Below are 20,173 nucleotides of genomic sequence, written 5' to 3'. Positions count from 1 at the left end.
CTGCCAGGAAAGTGGAGATGAGAAACATTACAAAAAAAAACTAAATAAATCAAAGCATCAAAATAAAAAAGAGAAAAGGTTGAAAATGGCTTTTGCTTAATTACAGCACAGAAAAGTACAGGCTAAGTGTAAAAGCAAGGATAGTTTAGAAGGAGACAAGGGAATTCTTGCTCAACAAAGAAAAGCCTGAAGACATAGAAAGGACTCCACCCTTGCTGGATGTAGAAGTCAGAAGTCTGCAGCAAGTAACTCGGTGCCCCACACATCTCTATCCATCAGTTTCTTCTTCCTCCTGCCAGGTAACAACCGGCATGCCCTTGTCAAGACCTTTACTGTGACAAGTACCTTTAGGTCACATGGGTGTTCTTTTACACCTCACATGTGCACAAATGAAGCAACAAACTCCCAAGTGATCAGCTCAAATCAAGCAGGGATCTATTGTTGCAAAAAAGTTAAAACAAACTTCAAATGCTTTATCCATGTGTCTTCTAAACTGGCATTACACAAAAGGCTAAAAAGCAGAGCTGCTTCACTTACCACTTTCTTCATCTTGAGCTTGTACAGCTAGAAACTGCCCTATGAAAAGTGAAAAAATAAAAAAATTCCTTCTCTGTATTAAAATCATCATGCCTAACTTCTAGACATGTGATTCTTCTTATTTGGGGGTGAAATAAAAAAAAAGTTAAGGTCTTCTGAGCACCATTAAGCCACCAGTATGTTTCCTCTGAGCTCCAAGACAAAGTCTGCAAACAAGACCTTTTTTGAAGTGTTGCAGCTTTAAATAGGAAGAATGCAGCCTTCGCTAGTTTTCCTGCCCCTTTTAGCTTGTGCAGGCTTATAGTCATCCATTCCCTGCCAAGCTCAGTCTGATTGATGGTAAACAACCGAATCAAAACTACTCTCTTCCTTTAACTTCCCTGCTGAAGGAAAAGGCTTCTTGGGACAGCAAAGTGGCTACCACTGCAAGGGTTAATTAATTACCAGGTTATGTTTAATAGACTAAAACCTCCTGAATTCTTCTATTTCATTGTGTTAGCTCTGATTTCCTGTGCTAAGTTCTAAGTCGTGTTTTACTTTACAAGTGTAGTATGATCAGTAATAGTAACATTTATTTTTCTCTTTATTATAAGAAAATAATAATTATATATTTTCATTTAAAGGGGGTTAAAAAAAAATTGTATGCTAAGGACGGATGTCGATTATTAAAGCTGCAATCCACATACAAAAAAAATGTTAATAAAATATATGATTTAAAATCACTTTGTGTGCACCAAACGCCTTAGCAAACACAGATATTGCCTTGTAAAAGTAGCAGTGACATTATCACTGTGTTGTAAACAGCCTATGAAGAGCATAGAGCTGTGGGAAGGGAAAACCAGACTCCACCCACTAAGGACTGCCTGCAGAAAACTGCAGGAGGGGGTGGATACAAGTCCAGTCAACCTGCACATGGAGAGAGAGCAGCACTGACCGGTCTTTAGTGCAGGAAGCTCCTGTACAGAGGCAAAGTTTCACACTGGATTACTGCACAGATCTGGAAGAAAAACACAACGCATACCAAGATTCAAAGAAGAATACACATGACCCTTGTATGTAGACAATATTTGCTTATCCCAGTTCAGCTTTAAATAATTATTAGGTGTTAAAACATAGGATTTAATATTTGGCTCCATTTTAGAGCAACGCCATGCTTTGGCCAGGTAGGACCCTGCAGCATAGTATGATTTAAAGTGACACTAAACTCTGGTTTAAAAAAATAAATAAAAAAAATGTAGGTGGATACAGCATCGGTCCAATGCTGCATCTGTCCCCCTGGCACCTCTACACTGAGAACCGAGCCATCGAACACCGCCGGTCACTCCGTTCTCACAGATCCCCAAGCAGAGAGCTGTAGACTGTCAATCAGCAGCTCTCCTGCTCTGCACCTCATGCTCACTGAATCGCTGAGCTGTGGAGGGGCGGGAAGCGCAGTCAGCACAGAGAGCCATAATTGGTGAAAGGCAGGGTGCCTTTGGCCAATCATGGCTCAGGGGATTAAGTACCTGCCCCACACTATATAATGCCGTTTGCACCTCAGCCTTCTGTAGTGTGTTCCGGCGGAGAGAGAGAGTCACAGAGAGAATCTCAAGCAGTTGATTCAGTTAGCAGCAGTATATTCAGTACTGTATCCTATGCACAGTGTGCAGCTAGAGCTCACTGGAGTGCGTTCCTGTTGTTCTCTTCCTAATATACTACAGGCAGGCAGTTGATTCAGTTAGCTGCAGTATATTCAGTATTGTATCCTGTGCACAGTGTGCAGCTAGATCTCACTGCAGTCCGTTCCTGTTCTCTTCCTAATATACTACAAGCAGGCAGTTCATTCAGTTAGCTGCAGTATATTCAGTATATATATACATCCCAGCTTTGTGCAGCTACATCTCATTGCAGGCCATTCGTGGTGTACCTATTCAAGTACATTACAAATACATCAAATACAGAATGTCTGGAAGGGCAACAAGGACAGGCAGACGCTCACAGGCCACTAAAAGACAGCAAGCAGGCTCTGTGTCTAGAGCCAACAGTGCTGGTCATGGACACGGTGCATCCTCAGCACGTGGCCGTGGGGCACGCTTGTCCTTTTTTCCTGGCAGCTGGCCGTGTTGAGCCACAACATGCAGAAGAGTTGGTAAAGTGGATGACCAAGCCGTCCTCATCCTCCTCATCTTCTGTCACGCAGGCTCAGAGTACCTTGGCTGTCAATGCAGGTGCCAAAGCAGCCTATTCCATCGGCTCGAGGTCATCATCAGTTACTCCTTCCCTAGCCCCACCATCATGCACGGAGGAGTCTCCTGAACTGTTCAACCACAGTGTCGGGTACATGCTGCAGGAGGATGCGCATAGTTTTGAAGGCTCCGATGATGGTACCCAGCTTGAGGAAGGCAGTAACGTGAGCCCAGAGAGAGGGGGTGCCCAAGAAGGATGACAAACTGGCAGTCATGTTTATCCAGCTGCAGAATACTGCAAGGTTTGCTCCAGTGACGAGAAGGGAGGGGATGATGATGTCACTGACTCTACGTGGGTGCCTGAAAGGAGAGAGGAGGAGGAGGAGGCATATCTCCTATGAGGTAGGATGCCCTCCAGGGGCTAGCTTAAGGGCAGCCAACTGACTGCATCACACTGCAGAGCTCCACATGTGCAGGGTGCTGCTGGCGTTTTTCCAAAAGTTCTTTGGTGTGGGCCTTTTTTGACACGTGTACAGAAGATCGCACAGTTGCTATTTGCAACATATGTCTGAAGCGTATCAAGCGTGGCCAAAACAGAAGCTGCTTGGGCACCACATGCTTGACCAGACATACAGTATGTCGACCTGCCATGCAGTCCATTGGCAAGCGTACTTAAAAGACCCACACCAAAGAACAAAGTGGACCTCTCCTTGCTCCTCATCAGCTGGGATCTCCAACCCCACTATACCTTCAGTCCTCTCAGAAACATGCACTGAGAGGAATGAAGGTGTAGAAATAGGTATGTCACTGCCAAGTACTTGCGGGCAATCTGCTATCGCTACACCAACATCCAATTGCAGCAGGCAAATTTCCCTACCCCATAAGCTAAACCGGCAAAAGAAATTCGCTCCCAGCCATCCACATGCCCAGCGGTTGAATGCTAGCTTGGCTAAATTTCTAGCACTCCAACTGCTGCCTTTTCGGGTGGTAAACTCTGCCCCCTTTCGTGAATTTGTGGAATGTGCAGTACCTCAGTGGCAGGTTCCCAAACACCACTTTTGTTTCACGGAAGGGGATTCCGGCTCTCTACAGGCATGTGAAAGGCAGTGTCTTGGCCTCGCTGGATAGGGTGGTCAGTGGTAAGTTGCATATTACCGCTGACTCACGGTCCTGCAGGCATGGACAAGGATGTTACCTATCTTTCACGGCGCACTGGGTGACTCTGCTGGCAGCTGGGAAGGATGCACGACAGGGTGCAGTATTGTTGGAGCTTGTTCCACCACCATGCCTTTAAAATGCAACTAGAAGTGATTCTGACACACCTCTCCACCCCTCCTCTTCTTCTTCCTCCATGGCCTCTTCCTCTGCTGATTTGTCCTCGGAAACCAGCGGTGCTCCATAGGCGTTCAAGGGGTTACGCAAGCACTCAGGCAAAAAGATGCCATGTGGTGCTTGAGCTGGTGTGCTTGGGGGACAGGAGCCACACTGGGGCAGACATTCTGTCAGCTCTGCAGGGGCAGGCTCAGAGGTGGTTGACGCCATGCCAGCTTCAGCCAGGAATGGTGGTTTGCGACAATGGCACCAACCTCCTCTCCCCCCTCCGACAGGGACGCCTGACCCATGTGCCCTGTTTGGCTCACATACTTAATTTGGTGGTGCAGCGGTTCTTGTGCAGGTACCCGGGCTTACAGGATCTCCTGAGGCTAGCCAGGAAAGTCTGTGTGCTTTTTCGCCAGTCATATAATGCCAGTGCTTGGCTGGCTGACCTCCAAAAGGAATACAACCTGCCCAAGAACCGCCTAATCTGTGACATGCCCACCAGATGGAACTCAACGTTGGCCATGCTGCAGCGGCTGCACGCGCAAGAGGGCCATCAATGAGTACCTGTGCGACTATGGCACCAGGACAGGGTCAGGGGAGCTTGTTTTTTTTTTGCCACGCCAGTAGTTCATGATCAGGGATGCATGCACTGTCCTGTCACCATTTGAGGAGGCCACGAGGATGGTGAGCAGTGACAGTGCATGCATCAGTGATACTGTCCCTCTTGTCTACCTTTTGGAGCACACGCTGTGTGGAATAATGGACAGAGCACTTGAGGCAGAACAGAGGGAGGAAGAGGAGGACTTCCTCAACTCTCAAGGCCCCCTTTATCCATACAGTGTTCCTGCGGGCCCCACGATCACACAGAAAGAGGAGGAGAAGGAGGAGGATTGTGTCAGCATGGAGGTGGAGCCTAGCACTTAGCATCAGCAGTAGTCTTCAAGGGATCGTTTACAGTCCCCAGAAACCCATGGACTTGTACATAGCTGGGGGGAGGTGGCTGCAGATCATGTGGTCCTTAGTGACCCAGAGGACTCCGGACTGAATGCCTTAGCAAACATACGCTGCATGGTCTCCCTGATCCTGCAAAGCCTGCGAAAGGACCCTCGGATTCGTGGTATCAAGGAGAGGGATCATTACTGGCTGGCAACCCTCCTTGATCCATGTTACAAGGGTAAGGATGCAGAACTTATCCAGCTGTTGCAGAGGGAGCAGAGGATGAAACATCTTTGGGAGGCCTTGCAGAAAGGTTTATACAATGCGTTTCCAGAGACTGGGAGGTTACAAATTCCTGGTCCTGGACAACGTGTTGCTGAGGCTTCGGTCAGTCACAGAAGGAGCGGTGGAGAAGGTGGCCGTCTGACCGATGCGTTCAGACAATTTTTTAGTCTGCAGCCCCAAGGTATGATCGGTTCCAGAAACCATCGCCAGCGTCTGATTTACATGGTGCAGGAATACCTAGGGGCAAGATCAGACTTGGACATGTTTCCGATCGAAAATCCACTGGGTTACTGGGTCTTGAGGATGGATCACTGGCCAGAACTTTCACAGTATGCAACTGAACTACTGGCCTGTGCTGCATCCAGCGTTCTTTTGGAACGCACATTTAGTGCTGCTGGTGGCTTTGTAACGGATCATAGAGTGCGCCTGTCCACCGACTCGGTTGATTGTCTCACCTTCATAAAAATGAATCAGCCTTGGATCACCAGCTACCAAGCACATGATGCTGATGTAACCGATAATTTTTTTTATGAATGAGATCCCTTCAAGACTGCCTATGCTGATTGCTGAGTGACTCAGGGGTCAAGTCCTGGGGAAAAAAGTGTGGGAACTCCCACCCAAGATCCACTCCCCCACCAAAAAAAAAAATGATACGCTCATATGCATAATTACTAAACCGCATGTTTTTTCTAAATCCCGCGATAACTCGCGGCAGGCCTCCGCAATGTCTCCTGGGAACAATGACAAAAGCTCCCAGGAGACATTGCGGCATCGAGGAAGTGACAGAATACCCGCACACTACCTGATGAATCCATATACAGGAAGCGGCCAGTAACATAAAGGATTACTAAGGTTTGCCTGCCCCTGAGAGTGACTCAAGCTGGGCATTGCCGCTTAGTGAAGGATTGGCTCGGGCGGCTCGGCTGCTCTAGTCCTGCAATGGGAACGAAGTTCCTGCTGTGAAAAAAGTGCAGGAACTCCGTTCCCATGCGTTCCTGCAGGACTTGATCCTTGGAGTGACTATGCTGTTATGCTGAGTGAGTATTCTATTACTCCTCAATGTTCATGTTGATATTTTTGGTTCTGGGCACCAGGACATTGCCTAAATTCAAAATTTTCTGCCCCTGTCTAACATTCCTGCGCTCAAATAGAGTATCTGTGAGGTGTTGCAGTGTTGTGGCACCAGCACCAGTGCCTATGTAGCAGGTACTTCTCCAGACACTCAGAACTGCTTGTCTGGAAATTCCATATTGAAAGTTGTCTGTAAACTGCCTATTGGAAGAGCCTGAGTCAATTATCAGGCAGAAGCAAAGGACTGCGAGGGAGGAGATAAAAGGACAGACAAACTAGGCCAGAGCCTCTTTGTGCCTGCACCCCATCAGGAGAGGATCTCCTACACTCTATGTGTGTGTGGAATTGCAGCCTAGCAAGGGGCACACAGCCTGTAACTCCAGCCCAGAGGAACAGATTGTTCATGCAGCTCCAGCCCAGAGGAACAGATCGTTCATGCAGCTCCAGCCCAGAGGAACAGACTGTCCATGCTAAAGAAGGACACCCTGCAACAGCTCAAGGACAGAATGCCACTGCGACACACCTGCATCTAAGATCGATTGATCGCTCAGGGGAGGACCGCTGAATCTATACAGGATTTGGTGAGGGGGCTTTGTCCAGGAACCTTTATTGCCTTTCATAGAATACCACATCCAAATATTGTCCACAGAGCTCCTACAGCTCCTACATTGCTAGTGAACCGCATGTTTTTTCTAAACCGCATGTTTTTTCTAAATCCCGCGATAACTCGCGGCAGGCCTCCGCAATGTCTCCTGGGAACAATGACAAAAGCTCCCAGGAGACATTGCGGCATCGAGGAAGTGACAGAATACCCGCACACTACCTGATGAATCCATATACAGGCAGCGGCCATGTAAAATAAAGGATTACTAAGGTTTGCCCGCCCCTGAGAGTGACTCAAGCTGGGCATTGCCGCTTAGTGAAGGATTGGCTCGGGCGGCTCGGCTGCTCTAGTCCTGCAATGGGAACGAAGTTCCTGCTGTGAAAAAAGTGCAGGAACTCCGTTCCCATGCGTTCCTGCAGGACTTGATCCTTGGAGTGACTATGCTGTTATGCTGAGTGAGTATTCTATTACTCCTCAATGTTCATGTTGATATTATTGGTTCTGGGCACCAGGACATTGCCTAAATTCAAAATGTTCTGCCCCTGTCTAACATTCCTGTGCTCAAATAGAGTATCTGTGAGGTGTTGCAGTGTTGTGGCACCAGCACCAGTGCCTATGTAGCAGGTACTTCTCCAGACACTCAGAACTGCTTGTCTGGAAATTCCATATTGAAAGTTGTCTGTAAACTCCCTATTGGAAGAGCCTGAGTCAATCATCAGGCAGAAGCAAAGGACTGCGAGGGAGGAGATAAAAGGACAGACAAACTAGGCCAGAGCCTCTTTGTGCCTGCACCCCATCAGGAGAGGATCTCCTACACTCTATGTGTGTGTGGAATTGCAGCCTAGCAAGGGGCACACAGCCTGTAACTCCAGCCCAGAAGAACAGATTGTTCATGCAGCTCCAGCCCAGAGGAACAGATCGTTCATGCAGCTTCAGCCCAGAGGAACAGACTGTCCATGCTAAAGAAGGACACCCTGCAACAGCTCAAGGACAGAATGCCACTGCGACACACCTGCATCTAAGATCGATTGATCGCTCAGGGGAGGACCGCTGAATCTATACAGGATTTGGTGAGGGGGCTTTGTCCAGGAACCTTTATTGCCTTTCATAGAATACCACATCCAAATATTGTCCACAGAGCTCCTACAGCTCCTACATTGCTAGTGAACCGCATGTTTTTTCTAAACCGCATGTTTTTTCTAAATCCCGCGATAACTCGCAGCAGGCCTCCGCAATGTCTCCTGGGAACAATGACAAAAGCTCCCAGGAGACATTGCGGCATCGAGGAAGTGACAGAATACCCGCACACTACCTGATGAATCCATATACAGGCAGCGGCCATGTAAAATAAAGGATTACTAAGGTTTGCCCGCCCCTGAGAGTGACTCAAGCTGGGCATTGCCGCTTAGTGAAGGATTGGCTCGGGCGGCTCGGCTGCTCTAGTCCTGCAATGGGAACGAAGTTCCTGCTGTGAAAAAAGTGCAGGAACTCCGTTCCCATGCGTTCCTGCAGGACTTGATCCTTGGAGTGACTATGCTGTTATGCTGAGTGAGTATTCTATTACTCCTCAATGTTCATGTTGATATTATTGGTTCTGGGCACCAGGACATTGCCTAAATTCAAAATGTTCTGCCCCTGTCTAACATTCCTGTGCTCAAATAGAGTATCTGTGAGGTGTTGCAGTGTTGTGGCACCAGCACCAGTGCCTATGTAGCAGGTACTTCTCCAGACACTCAGAACTGCTTGTCTGGAAATTCCATATTGAAAGTTGTCTGTAAACTCCCTATTGGAAGAGCCTGAGTCAATCATCAGGCAGAAGCAAAGGACTGCGAGGGAGGAGATAAAAGGACAGACAAACTAGGCCAGAGCCTCTTTGTGCCTGCACCCCATCAGGAGAGGATCTCCTACACTCTATGTGTGTGTGGAATTGCAGCCTACCAAGGGGCACACAGCCTGCAACTCCAGCCCAGAGGAACAGATTGTTCATGCAGCTCCAGCCCAGAGGAACAGATTGTTCATGCAGCTCCAGCCCAGAGGAACAGACTGTCCATGCTAAAGAAGGACACCCTGCAACAGCTCAAGGACAGAATGCCACTGTGACACACCTGCATCTAAGATCGATCGATCGCTCAGGGGAGGACCGCTGAATCTATACAGGATTTGGTGAGGGGGCTTTGTCCAGGAACCTTTATTGCCTTTCATAGAATACCACATCCAAATATTGTCCACAGAGCTCCTACAGCTCCTACATTGCTAGTGAAAATAATAAAACTCAAAGCTTTGCCTCCAGGACATTACCGCGGTTGCTCTTAAAGGTGACACACCATGGGTATTGAGATTCATTTACTGGGTGTGTACTAGAGGTATCGTAGGCCGGCCTGGGGTCCCTCTTTAGCCACAGCATCCCACACACACCATAAGTTATTGGGGAGTCTATTTAATCTGTACATATTGCTACTTATTGCTTTCGTTGTTTGCATAGTGTTACTGACTGTTTTCTTTAAACTGTTTCAACCAAGTCCTGGGTACTTACACAGGTCCTGGCTGACTAATGTTAACCTGAACTTTACTTTTCTTCAAGTAAACTACAAACAGAACTGTGTTGTGTATTCCTGTTGAGTTATTCCATTAATAACATTGCTAGGTGTGCCAGAGGGGCTGGGACAGTTCATTGGGGTTGAAAGGCAGAGTAACTGACTGAACAAACAAAAGCAGATCCCTCGAGGATTTGCTACACATAGGGGCTTGTCATCCGGGATTTCTGTTGCTCTGCAATCAACTCACCTACAAGAGCCAGAATGGACCCTGCCGCTGCTATACAGTTGTCAGAGAACCAACCGTGGAAGAACTGGCAGACCTGTCCTGCACGGACCAACGAGCACAGTGCGCATGCACGCGCAAGCACGTGCATACAAGCGCAGGTACGCGCACTTGTGCGCACACGGGCAATAACTCTGTGAATTCAGATTTGAAATCTGTCTGGCACTCTGCCCATCATTTGCATGGGGTCACGCCTCATTTGCATGGCTTACGCCCTCTTCCACCTACAACGGCTTGCGCCTAGGAAACCCAGCGCAGTTTTGGGAGCACTGGCTTTGTGAATTCAGTGCGTGCCTCTCTGCGCTGCGTCGGCGTAGCGTACAGGAGATGCGCTACGGCGGCATAAATGTGCGCCGCTGTCTGTGAATCCGGGCCATACTGTATATACATAAAACATATATTGCTGTGCATGGACATAGCCATCAGCATGCCAACAATGACACAAAATCTTGCGTAAGTGCAGTAACGGGGAATTTTTTTTTGTGTACACTTTATCATATTTACCTGTGAACTCATGCAGATGTAGCACCCTCCTGGATTTAGGTAAGGTTGTTAGGTAAATTTAGTTTGGTTCCACTGTAATCAGTGGAGCAGGTGTTGATTGGTTAGGGAACATAGTGGGTGGGAGGACAGAGGCTGCAGTCTGAATATTTATGCGACTTCCACCAGTCCCTGGGTGCACCCAGAAGGTGGGGGAAGAGGCCATGAATAGTTTGAGCCTGAGCAGCAATGGGAGATTGCAGTATGCTGGAGTCAGGCAGCATTACAGGGTCCAGCCAGGAGGGGCCCCCTAATGAGGGAAGGAAGCCAGGGAAGGAGCTAGTAGAAGGCTTTCCAAGAGTCCAAGCATTTAGTAGTCCTCAACTTGTTCAAATTCAAGTTCTACAGTTCTGGGGTATCCTATTCTCCCAACCCCAAACCAAGTTAATAGGTCTCCTAATAAAAAAACACAAAAACAAACAGACTGCTTCTTCAACCTGGGAGAGACTCTGACAAAAATGCTGTGTGCCTGGCTGTGTGTGCTCTAAGGGGAGGAAATAGGGCCAAACTACCAGCAGCTCTCTAAGTGGTGCGCTACACAGCTTCACACCTCCCAACATTTTGAGATGGGAATGAGGGACACCTACTAGCAAATGTATGTAGGCATAAGACACGCCCCATGCCACACCGCCCTAAAGGAGTATTAGCCCAAAAAAGTTAATTAAATTCACAAGGGCTTTTTTTTACCACTACTATTCCTTTATATTGACTTTTAAAATTTACAAACGCAGCTATTTAGAATTTGGATGAAAGATTTAGCACTGGGAAATACTTTTTGAAAGATAAAAAGTGCATTTTATACACAACTATAGGAATCAGGCCAAAATGAGGAACAAAGCAGAGGAATGAAGGACAGAGGGACATTGCTCCAAATTAAGGACAGTCCCTCGAAATCAGGAACAGTTGGGAGCTATGCAGCTTTGAGAGGAGATTGCCTGGGAATGGATTGATGAGGTGGCCTTCCCAGGAGACATTTGTTCAGCTGGGGCTACATCATCAGTGCCTAATCTGTGACATGTTATAAAAAGCAACTGGACTTGTGCAGTCTCCAGCCAGTCTGTTAGCTTGTAGAAGGGAAGGGGAGGAGAAGGGAGGGGATGGGGATGGGGAGTGCCTTGCCATCCAAGGCTAGGTTGTGTGTTTCTGTTGATACAAACAGTGTAGGGAGACATACATCTAGTCCCTGCATATAAGTGTGGCTGGGTGGGAGGAGCCACCCTGAAACAGGAAACTTGGGAGCACCAGTAATGGCACTGAAACTGTAAGTTTAAATTTCACAATAATCTGCAAGGAGCATAGAAATACCCAGAGTTTCTGAAAGAACATTTCACTAATTTCCCTTTCTTTAATGTGGTAATGATGGTGTTTGGTGAATGGTCTAGCACTGTTACAGAGTTGAGTGGACACCTGGATGTTCGGGTTCGACGGGTTCGGCCGAACTTCGAAAAAAAGTCCGGGTTCGGGACCCGAACTTGACCCGAACTTGACCCCGAACCCCATTGAAGTCAATGGGGACCCGAACTTTTGAGTACTAAAATGTCATGGAAAGGGCTAGAGGGCTGCAAATGGCAGCAAAATGTTGGTAAGAGCATGGCAAATACTCTGCAAACAAATGTGGATAGGGAAATAACTTAAAATAACATAAAATACATTAAAAAAAAAAAAAATCTTGACCTAGGAGGACAAGGTCCATATGGAGTAGGAGGTTGAGGTGGCGGTGGATGTGGCGGTGTAGGTGGAAGCGGCGGTGGAGGAGGACAAGGTAGCCAACACAGGTTTTTGTTTTTAATTTTTTAAATTAGGGTACACCCCAAAAGAGTGAGAAAGATCAGAAATACAATAATGGCTGGGTAAGGCCGGTATACGTGTCTATTCTGCACAAGGTATGGACAAGTCCTGTGGGATCCATGCCTGGTTCATTTTAATGAACGTGAGCTTGTCCACATTGGCTCTGGACAGGCGGCTGCGCTTGTCTGTGATAACGCCCCCTGCCGTGCTAAATACACGTTCAGATAATACACTGGCTGCAGGGCAGGCCAGCACCTCCAAGGCGTAATGGGCAAGCTCAGGCCATGCGCCCAATTTGGAGACCCAGAAGTTTAAGGGGGCAGACCTGTCATTCAGTACGTGTAGGCGTGTGCACACATACTGCTCCACCATGTTGGTGAAATGCTGCCTCCTGCTAAAACGTTCCATATCACCTGGTGGTGCTGGTTGTTGTGGCGTGCTGACAAAGCTTTTCCACATTTCGTCCATGCTAACCCTGCCTTCTGAGGTGCTGGCGGTGCCCCGGCTGCGTTGGCGACCTCTTCTAGATATAGAATAAAGGTGGAGTTGTGCTAAATAAATGGTGATAAATATGTCTTAGCAGATCATAAATGGTGAACAATAAGAAAAAAGTCCAGTGGTGAAAAGAGAAATCTTTTCAAAGTGTAAATGTAAATAATGAAAAATAATATTGAATAAAGTTCAGTGAAAAACCAAAACGATAAAAAATGTCCCAAAATGTAAAGTGAAATCTGGATCTCAGCTCCCAGGTTATGAAGACCCTTACCAGATTAAGCGATCCTATTGGATCAGGACAAGCGAGTAGCCATACACCTTGGCTATACAGGGGATCAAATCCTAAAACGATTCTCCCCGACAATCCACCAGCGGAGCGTCCAGAAAAAATAAAAAACACAAATAGACTACAATAGTGTGATATTGTATGGTGCACAAATATAGGACAACCCCCAGTGCCTGGTAAACGGACAGTGTGACATAGATAACCACCACCAACAGCGAACACACTGGTCCTTACCAGATCCCTGGAATTAAAAGCAAATACAACGTGGGGGGTGTATGCAGCCAATGGAGAAACTTCCTACAGAGCGGTCCTCAGACAAGCAATCGGGCAATCAAGTGAGCGTAGGGAAGAGAACTCACAATAGTGTGATAACGTTTTAAAACATTTAATAGGTAAAAAGTATCACACTTACAGCATCAATAGTAAAAACAGCATAAAAAGGTTCCGGCCGGTATCAGAACGAATATCCTCACTAGCGTCGGGAGGAGGCGTGCTGACGTCACCGCTAGTGAGGATATTCGTTCTAATACCGGCCGGAACCTTTTTATGCTGTTTTTACTATTGATGCTGTAAGTGTGATACTTTTTACCTACTAAATGTTTTAAAACGTTATCACACTATTGTGAGTTCCCTTCCCTACGCTCACTTGATTGCCCGATTGCTTGTCTGAGGACCGCTCTGTAGGAAGTTTTTCCATTGGCTGCATACACCCCCCACGTTGTATTTGCTTTTAATTCCAGGGATCTGGTAAGGACCAGTGTGTTCGCTGTTGGTGGTGGTTATCTATGTCACACTGTCCGTTTACCAGGCACTGGGGGTTGTCCTATATTTGTGCACCATACAATATCACACTATTGTAGTCTATTTGTGTTTTTTATTTTTTCTGGACGCTCCGCTGGTGGATTGTCGGGAAGAATCGTTTTAGGATTTGTTCCCCTGTATAGCCCAGGTGTATGGTTACTCGCTTGTCCTGATCCAATAGGATCGCTTAATCTGGTAAGGGTCTTCATAACCTGGGAGCTGAGATCCAGATTTCACTTTACATTTTGGGACATTTTTTATCGTTTTGTTTTTTCACTGAACTTTATTCAATATTATTTTTCATTATTTACATTTACACTTTGAAAAGATTTCTCTTTTCACCACTGGACTTTTTTCTTATTGTTCACCATTTATGATCTGCTGAGACATATTTATCACCATTTATTTAGCGCAACTCCACCTTTATTCTATGTCATTTTTGTTTGTATAAACATCTTGAGTTAGCAGCTTTTTATTAATTGTATCAGATAAGCGCACTGTTTTTCCACTTTACTATTGACTCTTCTGGATATGTGCATTCCCGTTCGTACGAATGTTATTTTCTTACGAAAATGTTAATTTTCGTACCCGCAGAATAATGTGTACATACGAAAAAATTAAAGCACCAAAATACGAAAACGACGGGATTACGAATGAGCCGCATAACGAACAACCGCAAATACGAACGAACGATCTGACGAAAATACAACCAAACGAAAACGGCAAAAGAACGAAAATTACATCTATAACAAAAGATTTGCATTCTGTATCCTGTTTAAATCCCCTCTCTGCTCGTATCCTCAGCCGCATGTCCACATGACACCTACAACAAAAGATTTGCATTCTGTATCCTGTTTGAATCCCCTCTCTGCTCGTATCCTCAGCCGTATGTTCACACGACATCCACAACAAAAGATTTGCACTCTGTATCTTGTTTGAATCCCTTCTCTGTTCGCACCCTCAGTCGTATGCTCATATGACATCCACAACAAAAGACCCACACTCTGCATTTTGTTTGAATCCTTTCCCTGTCTGCATCCCCAGTCGTATGCTCACACGACATCCACAACAAAAGATTTGCATTCTGCTGTATCCTGTTTGAATCCCCTCTCTGCTCGTATCCTCAGCCGTATGTTCACACGACATCCACAACAAAAGATTTGCACTCTGTATCTTGTTTGAATCCCTTTTCTGTTCGCACCCTCAGTCGTATGCTTATATGACATCCACAACAAAAGACCCGCACCCTGTATTTTGAATTCCTTTTTTCTGTTCGTATTTTGGATTCAACAGAATGCAAATCTTTTGCCACAGATGTCACACGAACACACGACCGAAAACACCAAAAGAAAAAGGACCCAAAACACAGAATGCAAATCCCTTGCCACAGATGTAATTTTCGTTTTTTTGAATGGGCAGTGAGTGTAGTTAGTAAAGCAGCTTCTCTTTTGTGCTGAGTAGTACAGTAAAGCCAAATAAACTTTTCTGTGGATTTTCATCTGAAGGGAGATCAGTTGGCCAGACTTTTGAACCCAAAAATGGTTTTCTGATGGAGTTTAAAGACGAACACATTTTCTGAGAATGAATGTTTGTTGTTAAAAAAGTCTGACCAAGTGTATGGGGCTTAACAATCGTTAATATGGATGAGCCGCGTGTTGAAAGTGCCGCGAATCCCGCAATATATTTATGAAAGTACAAAATGACGAAAATCCTTTTTCTGTTCGTATCTTCAGTCACATGCCCACATGACATCCACAACAAATTGTCATAGATGTCAATCGAACACACGACCGAAAACACGAACAGAAAAAGGAATCCAAAACACAGAATGCAAATCATTGACGAAAATTCACGAAAATTATTGTCTAACAAGTAACGAACATGAATTAAACAGAATAACGAACAATCCCACATGAACCTACGGAACGATACGAAACAGAACAAAAAAAAACGATTTTTTTTTCTGTGCACATGTCTAACCTCTTCCTCCTCCTCTGCCTTCGCCTTGTTCTTCCACTGTGACCCCGCTGTCAGGTGGGAACCCCACCAGCAGCGCGTCTACCAGCGTGCGCTAGTACTTGCGCATCTTGCGATTACGCTCCAGTGAGGGAATTAAGGACGGTACATTGTCCTTGTAATGGGGATCCAGCAGCGTGGCCACCCAGTAATCAGCACCTGTTAAAATGTGGGAAATACGGCGGTCGTTGCGGAGACACTGCAGCATGTAATCGCTCATGTGTGCCAGGCTGCCCAGAGGCAACGAAAACCTGTCCTCTGTGGGAGGTGTATCATCTGTGTCCTCTGTATCCCCCCAGCCACGCACCAGTGATGGCCATGAGCTGGTCTGGGTGCCACCCTGCTGTGAACATGGTTCCTCCTCCTCCATCTCCTCATCCTCCACCTCGTCATCCTCCAGAACTGTGCCCTTGCTGGACAATTGTGTACCTGGCGTTTGTTGGTGCAGGAACCCACCCTCGGAGCCACTTGTGAATGACTGCCCTGAAAGCCTTGCAAATGATCCCGAATCCTCCTCCTCCTCCTCCTCCTTCTCCTCCTCCTCCTGTGACACATCCTCTTCCATCATCGCCCGAAAGCGTTTTTTCAAGGAGGCATAGAACTGGGATAGTAACGCTGAGAACGGCGTCATCGGCATTGGCCATGTTGGTGGAGTACTCGAAACAGCGCAACAAGGCACACAGGTCTCGCATGGAGGCCCAGTTATTGGTGGTGAAGTGGTTCTGTTCCGCAGCGCGACTCACGCGTGCGTGCTGCAGCTGAAACTCCACTATCGCCTGCTGTTGCTCGCACAGTCTGGCCAGCATGTGCAAGGTGGAGTTCCACCTTGTGGGTACGTCACATATGAGGCGGTGAGCGGGAAGGCCGAAGTTACGCTGCAGCGCTGCCAGGCGAGCAGCAGCAGGGTGAGAACGTCGAAAGTGCGCACAGATGGCCTGCACTTTCTCCAGCAGCTGTGGCATATCGGGGTAAGTTTTAATGAACCTCTACACCACCAAATTCAGCACATGCACCAGGCAAGGGATGTGGGTCAAACCGGCTAGGCCCAGAGCTGCTACGAGATTTCGCCCATTATCGCACACCACCAGGCCCGACTTGAGGCTCACTGCTGCCACCCACTCATCGGTCTGTTGTTCCATGTCCCTCCACAACTCCTGCACGGTGTGGGGTTTTTCCCCCAAACAGGAACGTTTTAAAACCGCCTGCTGTTGTTTACCCAAGGCTGTGCTGAAGTTGGTGGAGAATGTGTTAGGCTGACCGGATGAGGAGGCGGTAGAGGATGAGGAAGCAGTGTAGGAGGAGTTAGCAACAGGAGGCAAACTGAAGCGCCCTGCAATCCTCGGTGGTGGAAGGACATGCGCCAAGCTGCTATCCGCCTCAGGCCCAGCCGCCACTGCATTTACCCAGTGTGCTGTTAGGGAGATATAACGTCCCTGACCATGCTTACTGGTCCACGTATCCGTAGTTAGGTGGACCTTTCCACAGATGGCGTTGCGCAGTGCACACCTGATTTTGTCCCCCACTTAGTTGTGCAGGGTAGGGATGTCTCAACTGGAAAAGTAGTGGCGGCTGGGCACGACGTACTGTGGGACAGCCAATGCCATCAGGCTTTTAAAACTGCGTCTCCACCAGACAGAATGACAGCATTTCAAAGGCCAGGAATTTTGAAATGCTGGCATTCAGGGCCAGGGATCGCGGGTGGGTACGGGGGTACTTCCTCTTCCGCTCCAGTGTTTGGGAGATAGAGAGCTGAATGCTTCCATGGGACATGTGTAGATGTTTGGTGACCCAGATGGTAGTGTTGCTTGCCGATCCTCTAAATTACGGGGTGGCAGGTGCCACTGTCACTACAGAGGTGGATGAAGAGGTCAAAATGTAAGCAGAAGAGGAAGCAGGAGGAGCCAGAGACCTTTCTTGGTTTTTGAGGTGTCTACTCCACTGCAGCTCGTGCCTTGCACTTAGATGCCTGGTCATGCATGTTGTGCTCTGGTTGAGAACGTTTATGCCTCGCTGCAGGCTCTGATTGCACAGCGTGCAAACCACTCGTGTCTTGTCATCAGCACATTGTATGAAGAACTGCCACGCTAGGGAACTCCTTGGACCTGGCTCTGGTGTGCTCGGTCCCTTGCTGCGTTGGGCAGTGGCAGGCGTACTGTCTATGGGACGGACGCTCCGCTTTTGCACCCTGTTCCCTCTTCTGCTGTGCTGGTGGCTCTGTGCGACCACCGCCTCTTCCTCCGAACTACACAGGTCACCTGCATGACGGTGATTCCTTGTGGGGTCAAGAACCTCATCGTCCTCCACCTCATCTTCCACCCAGTCTTCACCACTGCCCTCCTGGTCGGTCTGCACAATTTCGAAAGCAGCAGCAGTTGGCAACTGTGTTTCTTCATCATCCGAGACGTGCTGTGATGGTCCCCCCATGTACTCATCTTGAAACATAAGTGGTTGGGCATCGGTGCACTCAATCTCTTCCACTTCTGGGGCAGGGCTAGGTGGATGGCCCTGGGAAATCATGCTAACAGAGTAATCAATAAGCAGAAGAGACTGCTGCATGATTTGGGGGTCAGACTGCTTGGCTGATTTGCAAGGGGGGAGGTGAAAGACTGATGGACATCGGCTGCAGGTGCCAACTCTGATCTTTCAGCACAAGACTGGTTGGGAGACAATGTGAAGGAACCGGAGGCACTGTCAGCAACCCAATCTACTATCGCCTGTTCTGCTCCTGGCCTCAACACTCGTAGAGCCGGATTAGGCCCGACCAAATACCGCTGCAGGCTCTGTCGCCTACTCGTACCTGAGAAAGGTGTTTCACTTGTGTGTGTAGCTGGCACAGATCGACCACGTCCTCTCCCTGCAACAGGAGCTCCACCAGCAGCACCGCGACCGCGGCCACGTCCCATATTTCAGAAAGAAAAGAAATTTTGATGCATCCTCACATGTAGTGAGCATGTGGATGCATGATCATAGTGCGTGTGCCGCGTCCTAAATATATTCAAAATGGAAAAAATGACCTAGGGGCAAGTCATGGACTTTGAGGGCACTGTAAACTGGTAAAGATAGTAGTCACCACAAACAGGGGGAAATTTTTGCTAAAAAAATATATTTATTCCACAAGGTATTATTAAACACTTTAAGAAAATCTCCATATGATTGAATTTGCACAAAAACAAAATTACACAGCGTTACAGTATTCAGTGAGAACCATCAGGAATTGGTAATTAAACATAATTACATAAAAAAGAATTTCAACTGGTTATTGAGATATACTGTTGATAAAGACAAACAAAGAACCTCCAACCACTTATAGATTGTAAAAGTTCCTGAGGAAGGACCGAAGACTGCATAGACTGAAGGTCTAAACGATGACAAAGGAATCGCTGTGGCCTGACATGTTTCGCGCTGAGATATGGCGCTTCTTCAAAGGACTTTTTGTTATAAATGTGCTACAATAATGGAGAAAAAACATGAGTATATAAATACATTTCACATGCATATATCATATAGTGAACCGAGATAAAAATAGAAATAGAGTAGCTGTGGATGCTGGCAGGCAGGCTAAATGCATGCAGGAAAAAAGACAGGGGAGGGAAAGCCCAAGGGTAAAAACCCGTGGGGGAGGGGGGGAAAAAAAATGGAGAAAGATGAACTCTCAGGCCCAGAAAACACCAAACCGCAGCCGCAGAGTGTCCCTAATCCTACATAGCGGGGACAAGGTAACATGGTAATAGAGGTCATACAGGGTATGGTAAAGGTAAAGATAATAATATAATAGATCTAGTACTGACCAAGCTGGCTTACCTAGAGGAGCATCAGTTGAGATTAGGGGTAACAGTAACCCGGAGTCTGAACTGGTGAGGGGTTAATGGTTAAAAGAATAAACTTGTACTGGCATCCAGTGAAAAAGTTCCATCTGCACCATAGTAGTATATAGCCAATGCAGATTGCAGCTAAAAATCTATGGATAAATATATAGCAATAAGATGCTAAGTTCTAAAATGACATGCATAACCATTTAAATAAAATAGCAAAACGAGGCTTACCCAGTGAAGGTAGATAGAGCTAATCAGGCTGTAACCATGGTGAGTTGAAATTAACACAGGAGTGTAAGCTGATCATATAGCAATACAGTGAATTTAAACACAATATTCACAATGGATGCACCCCAGAAAGGTAACAAGGGGCCAAGTATAGACAAGCCCTGTCAGGTCTCTGAAATAGACAAATAGAGGGCTTAGAATGGCACTGCCATAAGGAGTCAACCAGATTGAACTAGCTTGTAAAGGAGGTAGAGAAAGGTAACAAGGGGCCAAGTATAGACAAGCCCTGTCAGGTCTCTGAAATAGACAAATAGAGGGCTTAGAATGGCACTGCCATAAGGAGTCAACCAGATTGAACTAGCTTGTAAAGGAGGTAGAAAAACATACCTGATAGTAAAACTGCAGGCATATAAATAGTGTCCGTATGCCTCCCGGGAGGCTACAGATGTATGTGCTAGGGCTGAGGGCC

General features: G+C 47.0%; 1 protein-coding gene and 1 long non-coding RNA gene across 2 annotated transcripts in view; both read right to left on the bottom strand.

Moving 5' to 3' along the window:
• The window catches only part of COL5A2 (collagen type V alpha 2 chain), a 225,972-nt gene extending 225,205 nt beyond the window's left edge, over positions 1 to 767 (bottom strand). Inside the window, exon 1 of the mRNA XM_040357173.1 lies at positions 538 to 767. Coding sequence (XP_040213107.1) covers positions 538 to 628 — 91 coding nt within the window. The 5' untranslated portion in view covers positions 629 to 767. The remainder of the gene's footprint in view (positions 1 to 537) is intronic.
• Positions 768 to 18,815: 18,048 nt separating this feature from the next.
• Positions 18,816 to 19,900, bottom strand: LOC120942660. Its single transcript, XR_005750227.1, has 3 exons — positions 19,708 to 19,900; positions 19,466 to 19,622; positions 18,816 to 19,110 (listed from the first exon to the last, which is right to left on the bottom strand). It is a non-coding gene; the product is annotated as an uncharacterized LOC120942660 (long non-coding RNA).
• Between the last annotated feature and the right edge of the window lie 273 nt (positions 19,901 to 20,173).

The sequence above is a fragment of the Rana temporaria genome, chromosome 6 (genome assembly GCF_905171775.1).
Source record: "Rana temporaria chromosome 6, aRanTem1.1, whole genome shotgun sequence".
Classification (NCBI taxonomy): domain Eukaryota; kingdom Metazoa; phylum Chordata; class Amphibia; order Anura; family Ranidae; genus Rana; species Rana temporaria.
This window is presented reverse-complemented; position numbering and strand designations above follow the sequence as displayed.